Below are 8,965 nucleotides of genomic sequence, written 5' to 3' on the forward strand. Positions count from 1 at the left end.
TCTAAAAATAAAATTACATTAAAAATGAATGTGAAAATCAATCAGTAATGAATGAATTCATAATTCGCTAGGGTTGACCTAAAAGGGACAGTGTGTGTTATTCAGTGCGTCATTGGTGGTTAGAAAAATGGCAATTACAAAATGGCAGAAATACAAGAACTATCATGTAAATATCCACTTTTGTAAATATTATAATCATTATTAGGGAGCTGACATGATTGTCTGCTATCTTGCTGCCACCAGTAAGCCCATAAACAACAAACCCGGTCTTGTTCTTCCTCTTTTATTTATTTGTTTTGCCCTATTATCTTTTTTTACTTCCTCTTAAATATTCATTTTGCCTTTAACTTTTTTCATTTACTTAAGTTTTTATTTTTTTCCCTTTTTATCCATTTTTATTGTATTCTTTTTTTGTTTTTTTCATTCTTTTTTCTAATATTTTCTTCTTTCTTTTCATATTGTTTTCCTTTTTTCCTTCTTTTTTACATTTTTTACTTGAACAAAACAACAACGTTGCAAAAGGCCGGGTAAAATTATTAAGAAAAACGGTGCTTTCTAGTCAATTTGAGTCTCTGTAGTTTGTGTTCCTGTGATATTTTTGCAAAACAGGATACAGCAACATCTAGTGGTCAAGTAATACACACTGTCCCTTCAACTTTCATTATTCAGGCAGGGGGATGATTGAGATGGCGGGCTCACAGTATCCTCAAGAGAGCCGCAATTAATAGATCCGACAGCGCTTGATCTCAGCCAATCAGAACACAAGGATGACAACCTTTGTAACTGGATGTTTTGTATCAAAAATGGTTCGACAGTGTATCCGGGGCAATCGTAACGTTGATCAGAGGTATCCAAGACGAATGTTAGGGGTGAGGTTTTACCCTTTTCCTCAGCCAAAAATAATTTGGAGAAGTGTTTGAAGTGGATAAAGGCATGTGGGCGCCCTCACGTTCAACTCAACGTAGGGATGTGATTGATTGGAACTGGAACAGAGTTATTTGTTCTATAGTAAGTGTTTTATTTTTCTTAAACTGAAGTTTACGCTGCTGTTAGGTCGGTCATAACACAGTACTCTATCAGCCTCATGAATTATAGCTCCTCCCTGCCACGTTAATTTGGTATACTACCATGACGTAGAAACCTGGACACACTTTGAAAATTTTCGGAATGGGTTCGTTCTGGGGCGGCACGGTGGGGCAGTGGTTAGCGCGTGCGTAGCAGAGTTCTAAGGTCAGGGGTTCAAATCCAGCTACCGGCCTTCCTGTGAGGTGTTTGCATGTTCTACCTGTGCTCGCGTGGCTTTCCTCCGGACACTCCGGTTTCTTCCCATAAAAAACATGCATGTCAGTTTAATTGGCCGGTCCAAATTGTCCCTAGGTGTGAATGAGCAAGTGAATTGTCTGTCTCTGTGTGCCCTGCAACTGGCTGGCTACCAGTTCAGGGTGTCCCCTGCCCACTGCCCGGAGATAGCTGGGATGGGCTCCAGCACCCCTGCAACCCTACTGAGGATAAGCGGTGCAGATAATGGATGGATGGATGTATAATGGGTTCGTTCTGCCATAGCTTATGAACTTATGTATCTACAAAGACAGCCTAAAGAAAACTTTATTTGTTTTAATACACCAAGAAATAAGAGTGAGGTGACATATCTAAAAGTCAGGAAGGTTTGTTTGAAGGGAATAATATAAAGTGTACATATCCTGCTTTACGTTTGCTATAAGAGTCCATCAAAGCTGACAAATCTGAATCGATTTCTATGAGAAGTTGGTGCGGGGCTGACGACTTCCTCATAGATCGCCACCATTACAAGTCAAGTGTAGACGTAGAATGTGAGATGCGCATGAATAAGGTTATCAGCGTTTTTGGACACTTGATGCCCTGAATATAACTCTGTATATGATAATTGATACCCTTTTCTACTGTCTTTTAAGATAAGTTTGCATAATAGCGAAGAAATTATATGGCTATGCTATAGGAATTGCGACTAAAGAGTCGCTCGCTGTTGTTTCAGCCGCCCTACTTTCTCTGCGTATGGATACAGTAACAATGGTGGGCGTGGCTTACCGTTCTCTGTCGGATCTATTAATTAGCCCCCTGCCGCGAATTGAGACGGATGGCCAGGCGAGAGCACAGGGAGGATTCCATCAAAAGTCTTGCGCATGCGTTTAAGCGACGCCTTAAGAAGGCCTAAAAATGATGTGGTTGGAACAAAAAGGAACCTGTTGAGACGTTGCCTATTGTGTTTGGGCCACAGATATTGTTTGTACATGTTTCGATTAAAAAAACATGATTGTTAATCTTATTATTACTATTATAAAGTTCGTATTATACGGGCATTTTTCTCTTGGTTTGTGTAAGAATGTATATTACTTCGGTTAGCTTGAGAGTCCCAAAAAAATGCAGCTTGGATTGGCTGAAATGATCCTTTCTAATTTCGATTTGTTAGAATAAAGATTCACATCATTTGTGTCACTTGCTGGATTTTATTTTAATTAGCGGAATGGTCTTGAATTATTTAGTTATTTATGTATCTTTGTTCATTTATTAATTTTACAACCATTTTTCATTATTTATGCGTCCAGTTATTTATTCTATGAATACATAAATTATATAGATACAAAACTATACGAAACGTAAAGTCGTTTACCGGACAAAGAGCCTTTAGACCTTAAATATGTCACAAAAGCAAAGGACGTAACGTCATTGCCACAAAGTAGTTTTTTTTTTATGAAAGCCACGAGTGATGCAAGGAGTATTTTGATTTGATATTGAACATTTCAGAACAATATCGTTTTCCCCAGGGATTTAGAATCTAGTCACCGTCAATGCCGAGATCCGGCTCATCTCGGGAGAGCCGAATGACGCTTTACACAGAATAAAAGACAGAGCCCAGATGTTAAAGGTGCCGTATCTGAGTCAGACCAAAAGGCAACTTCTGCTACTAGTAACCACGGAAACCACTGCTACCTATTTCACGTGGGGGAGCAAACGCTTACCCCACAAAACGGCATGGAGAGGAATGGGTCCTGCTAGGCCATACTTGCCCAAAACTCATCACAGAAAGTGGTACACCGGCGATCAGGGAATTATTGGATCCGTAAACCGTGAATTTGTTGGTTGTCTGACAAATATGATAATTGGTCTAATTTTAAGTATTATTTGGGCTAATTTACCAGAAATAAACTTAGTTTTGGGACAAAAATTAGTAAATAGTAAACTAAGTAAGATCATATGTATAATGAGCAATTAATGTGGTGTATTTATCATTTGAATTTTAAGTTTGATTATTTAAATTTAGAGAGAAAGAGAGAGAAAAAGAGAGTCACCGAGAAAGAGGGAGATACATAGCGAGGTGAGAAATATGAAGGCGGGGGCAAAGCGTTGGTAATAATACTAATCATCATCATAATTTATCTTAACTAAAGAAATATTTGTGCTAAGTCTATTTATATTAAACAACCAGTGGAGCTTCTTCCTTATCAATTATACCTTTTTAAAAATACAAAATCATTATATATAGGACATGTCATTTTATTTAAATCTATTGGTGTTGACGTTAGCTGTCAAGTAATTGTTTTATCATTGGTATCAGCTTTTTTTCCAATATATTGTTTTAAATTCCCTATGATTTATTGCAACTGGCTGGCAATCAGTTCAGGGTGTCCCCTGCCCACTGCCCAAAGATAGCTGGGATGAGCTCCAGCAACACCCCCCCCCCCCCCCCCCGCCCCCGCCCCCCGTGACCATACGGAAGATAAGCGGTGCAGATAATGGATGGATGGTTGGATATTTAAAAACGTTAGCATGTTACGTTACATCACTCCACGTATATATGTGTTAATATTCATATGTAGTGTTTCCGTTGTGCAGCTAAACACCCGAAAGGTCCCCGGTTCAGGACCGGGTAGAAACATCCATTGAGAAGGAATGGGCGCCGCCAGACTGTCATTGCCCAAGACACTCCACATTAAATGATGCCGCTATACGATCCTAGAGGTTCTTTTAAATAATAAATATACATTTTAATAAAGTATACGAAAGGTGTGGGTTTATTGTGTGTTTATCCTGCAATTGATTTGATTTTAGATTAAAAGGCATTTACAACTCTTTGAGGGTTACACTTATAAAGAGTACCGAATGAACGACCGATGAATGAATGATAAGTTGATCAATGATTGAAAGAATTTAAAGCATGATTATAATGTTTTTGTAGCCCTGCGACTTTTTTAATATACAAAACAATTAAATTGGATTTTCCTAAATATTGGCAAAGGTTTGAAATAATTCAACAAGTCGGCACTCCAAATGTTCAGAAAACATGACCAATAACACTTTAATATAAGTCTGCTCTTGTCACTACAAGAATACACGATCATGTACAAGCCATAAATAGCAATTACACAAATGATTGAAGAAACTCATCTGCTTTGAAATTCAGTCCGGTGTCCAGTCAAGCAAGGGTGATTTTTTTACACGTTTTTTTCGTCCACATTTTTTGTTTGTTTGTTTTCTTTGGAGTTTACTCCTGCAGCAAAGTTCTGAACAGGTCACATTATATCAGCGGCACGGATTATTACCAATAATAATGCTACGACAGCTAAAACGATGGGGCGGGGTGTTAGAAATACATATTGTACACAAGTTCTATGTTTTTTTCGAAGGTTTTTTTTCAGTTTTATTTTTACATATGCACATGAGATGTCCGTTTATGAAGAGTTCATGATGGGCCTGGAATAGACTCCTTGGTAGTATGAGGAGTCAGGTATGGAGGATGAATCCAGGCCTGGCTTCCCGGCCATGGAGCCCATGGAAAGGGCCCCAGTCATCGGGGAACCGTAGCCCGAGTAATGCATAACCTGCTCGTAAGTCTTGAGGTCCATTTTGTGGTGATGGTGGTGGTGGTGGTGATGCTGCTGCTCCGACGACATCAAGTTATTGATGGAAAACGGGTGGTTGAAGGAATAGTGGTGCTCCGGTTTTAGGTGCGCGTCGTGGGCCTGCAGGACCGAGTGATGCTGCGATAGAAGATGCTGATTCTGCACTGGGGATGAGATCGCAGCGGCTGCTGCCGCTGCAGCCGCGGCCGCAACGGATGCTGCGTGCTCGGGACTCAAACCTTGTCCCACTTTCAGGTCCGAGATGGTGCGTTTGTGCTCCCCCGCAGACGCGTTGGAGTGCGGAGACTCGTTCCCATTGCAGCTTTCAGAGCTACTGTGCGATGAACCGCCGTCACCACCCGCTTTACCACCGCGTCCAGATTCTTTACCCCCGGGCATCTTTTTATCGCACTTAAAGCGCTTTTGGCGGCGCAGGTAGCAACCGTTCTCGAACATGTTCCCCGAGTCCGGGTGCAGAGTCCAAAAAGAGCCCTTTCCCGGTTTATCCGGCGATCTGGGCACTTTGAGGAAACAATCGTTGAATGATAACGAGTGTCGGATGGAGTTCTGCCAGCGTTGCTGGTTCTGCCGATAAAAGGGGAAGAGGTCCATGATCCACTGGTAGATCTCGGCCAGGGTGAGCATCTTACTGGGGGACTGCTGAATAGCCATGGTAATGAGGGATATGTACGAGTATGGTGGTTTTGCATGAGTGTAGCTCCTCCGATAGGTTTTGGGGTCCCTGGATCGGTTGATACCGGACTGGCCGTAGATGGGACTCATTGCATTCATGTTGCTGTATGAGCTGAGCGCGTTCATGGAGCCAGGCTGGCCAGTCATGGGGCTCATGCTTGGGCTGAGGGCCGCGCTCATGCCGACGGGCCCCATGCCGTTCATAGGGCCCGCACCGGGAGACATGCCCGTCATGGGGGGGCTCATGGCCGTATTGACGTAAGACATGTTCATGGAGTTTGCTGACATGTTGGCCGAAGTGCTCATGCCCGACATGCTCATGTAAGTGTTCATCGTGTTCATTCCTAGGCCTGCGTTCATGTTGCCGACGGAAGTGTAACACTGTCAAGAAAACAGAGAAACGTGTTAATAATAATAATAATAATAATAATAATAATAATAATAATAATAATAATAATAATAATAATAATAATAATAATAATAATAATAATAATAATAATAATAATAATAATAATAATGTGTCAAATTCAAACGTACGGAAGGGCCATATGAAAAATTAAGCAACAAGCCTAAGGCCGGACTGATAACATTTTTTTTTTTTGGTGGGGGGTGACGCATATATCATATTGAACTTATTTGGAGATGCTGAACTAACAAACTTATTCCAATGTTATCAGATAAATAATCAATATTTTCTAATAGCATTTTGAACAGGCGCGAAAGACAATTTTCCTTGATACTACAATCCATATTACATGGAAATTATATGAAAAAGTCGGTATTATGCAAACAACATAAGTAGCCTATATTTTATATTCTAGTAAAAGTGCGCTTAAATCACTTAAAAGAAATAAATAATCGCAATTTTCTATCAGGTACAATTGTTTTCCTATAATCTGTATGTACGTTTTTCTCATGGCTAAAAACTCTCTCCGCCAGCATTAGAGTAGAACTTTATGAATCTATATAATGAATGGAAAGCAGTCTTTTCCTACTGCACTTTTATTTCGAATATGTGTTTATTAGCCATTTACAATGATGTAGTGGCCTGCTATAAGTGACCGGGACAATCTGGATTAGAGCCGAAATGGGGAAGACAAATTCAGTCGAACAAAAAAACGAGTTTTTGATTTATATTTTTCCTCTGTACATAAAATGTTATATGGCGTACCCAATTGGAAATGGTAAAATAAGGTTAAAAATAGTGGAGGGGCGTATTATTTGTCAGGTGTTTAATAACTGCAAGTCAATTAAATCGACAATGTGTTATTTAAAACAGCATCTCAATATTTGGACTAAGACCTTTGCCCAAAGGCGTAGTTTAGGCATGGGTGGAGGAGATGTGTCCCCAACAATATGGAGCAATTGTTGTTTTGTCCCAACCAATATTTTGTGATCACTCAAAACATGCCTGTCAACCTCAGCCAATTGCTTCCCTTAATAATGGTTGCAACTCCCGTTTTTAATCGATAATAAACCTGAAAATCATAACAGCAACCTGTGTAAAACGGTTTCTTTTATTTACTAAGAAAACACAAAATATTACATTGTCTGTTTGAGTTATTTCTCCACTTGCGTTAAATTTAGTTTTGCATATCATACGCAGCAGTGTTCTTCCCCGTTCCAAAGTTATTGTACGGCGCGCACAATCTCGAATGATAAAAAAAGGAAAAAATACAGTGAAAAAGGAAAAAATGACGGATATGCAATATAAAGGCATTTCTTTTTTTGATGTGCCCTGTCCGCACTCATATGGACAAATAATTGTTTGCTACCCACCACTTATATACGATCACTTTAAAAGTGCACTGCTCCCCACCAGTTCCACAATTAAACCCCTTTCCTTCGCTGTTAGACAAGAAAAAACAGAACTGAAAAATGTGTGATTCTGTAAATAGACCAAAAAATATAATCTGCGTTAAAAAGTTGAGTCAACCTCCGCCTCCTCCTCTCCACGTCAAGCAACTTTGTTAGGAGAGCGCGCGGAGATGGGGGAGGATTTGGAGGCGCCTCAAGTCAATATTTGATCACAAAGTTAATATTATCTCAGGGCTAATATTGAGTTGTATAAAATGGGATCGGCTTTAGACAACGAAGGGGTGGGGGAGAAAATATATATTTAAGGTACCCACCTCGGGCTCTGCGTAATAGGTGCTCCAGTCGGTGTGTTCGTGTCCTTCCATTTTAACTGCTCCGAGCATCATGGAGGACTTTGAAACGAGCGTCTAACAGCCGAGGAAGAAAAAACACCCCACATACGCAGAAAAAGAAGCCAGATGCCTTTCTCGTTTATCGGCGCAGTTTGTGCGCATGTGTCGGCGCAGCAGCAGCCGCGCGCGGTGCGTCAGCGAGCGAGCACAGTGTAAAATGACGCCGCCTGCAGTCGCTTTACGCATTGATATAAGCTCCGCGCGCCAGCCAAGCCTCCAATCCTACTTGTACGCCTTGGGCCCTATTTGAATAATCTCCTCGCACCTAGACGCGAGACTCCTCGAGGTTCAACTCCCCCCTCCCCTTCAAGCACGCCCCTCCAACACACCAAACCCTCCCCATTCATCCACCTGCACTGACTTGAAAAGGGGATTTCGTATAAAAAGATGCGTATAATGAGGAGGGGAACTACTTTCTGTTGAGTGCAGTTTTGTGCGTATTTTAACGGATTTGTTGCACAATCAGTGAAGGAAAACTAAATTAAGACTTTGTGTTTTTAAGTGAAAAGTTGCCATTGCTTTGGAAGAGAAAACATAAACACATACAAACTGATCGAAACCACACCTTCTACCACCAGATTAACGCTCAAAATCAGTGATAGTTAGAAAAATACGACTTTATGTACAAGTATTGTGACCTAAACATGCAGTATATCAATCAAGCGGTTGTGGGTTAATTTCTCCATCTCTGTAAAACTGTTCAATTAATAAATCCAATTCACTCCTGCAAATTACTTTACTTTCTGAAGGAAAAAAAATCTCTACTAGGGGGGATATATATACAGTACATGCATGGTGCTTTTTTTTAAAGAAATAGGACTCAGTGTGTATTTGTTTTACAGACAATAAGACTCACTTCGAGGTAGCTGACATAATTGCTTCTGCAAGTACCAAAAAAACCCAAAACCCCAAAGAACCAGGCAAAAAATTGCACTTTGAGTCTCCGTGGGGTTTGTATTTTTCCTTGTGCTTGTTGACACTCGTTTTCGGGCGCACAGCACAAAGCAGCGACATCAGGGGATCAAAGAATACTCACTGTCCCTTTAAGTAGACAATATGTTGGCTTCAGGTTATTTTATTGGATCCCAGGACTATAGGTGGTGAACAATACTCAGTAAATTAAACGCACCGTCGCTTTATCATTGTTTTAATGAAGTTATGAACGTGGTAGTTTGGTTTTATTTT

At 40.5% G+C, this 8,965-nt stretch overlaps 1 protein-coding gene across 1 annotated transcript; it reads right to left on the bottom strand.

The window, feature by feature from the left end:
- Positions 1–4,357: 4,357 nt before the first annotated feature.
- Positions 4,358–8,013, bottom strand: foxa2 (forkhead box A2). The gene is made up of 2 exons (XM_088354219.1): positions 7,703–8,013; positions 4,358–5,951 (listed from the first exon to the last, which is right to left on the bottom strand). Exons 1-2 carry the CDS (start codon positions 7,772–7,774, stop codon positions 4,707–4,709), a joined length of 1,317 nt encoding a protein of 438 aa, XP_088210345.1. The 5' UTR covers positions 7,775–8,013; the 3' UTR covers positions 4,358–4,706.
- Between the last annotated feature and the right edge of the window lie 952 nt (positions 8,014–8,965).

The sequence above is a fragment of the Urocampus carinirostris genome, chromosome 15 (assembly GCF_059441175.1).
Source record: "Urocampus carinirostris isolate Australia breed hairy pipefish chromosome 15, RoL_Ucar_1.0, whole genome shotgun sequence".
NCBI lineage: Eukaryota > Metazoa > Chordata > Actinopteri > Syngnathiformes > Syngnathidae > Urocampus > Urocampus carinirostris.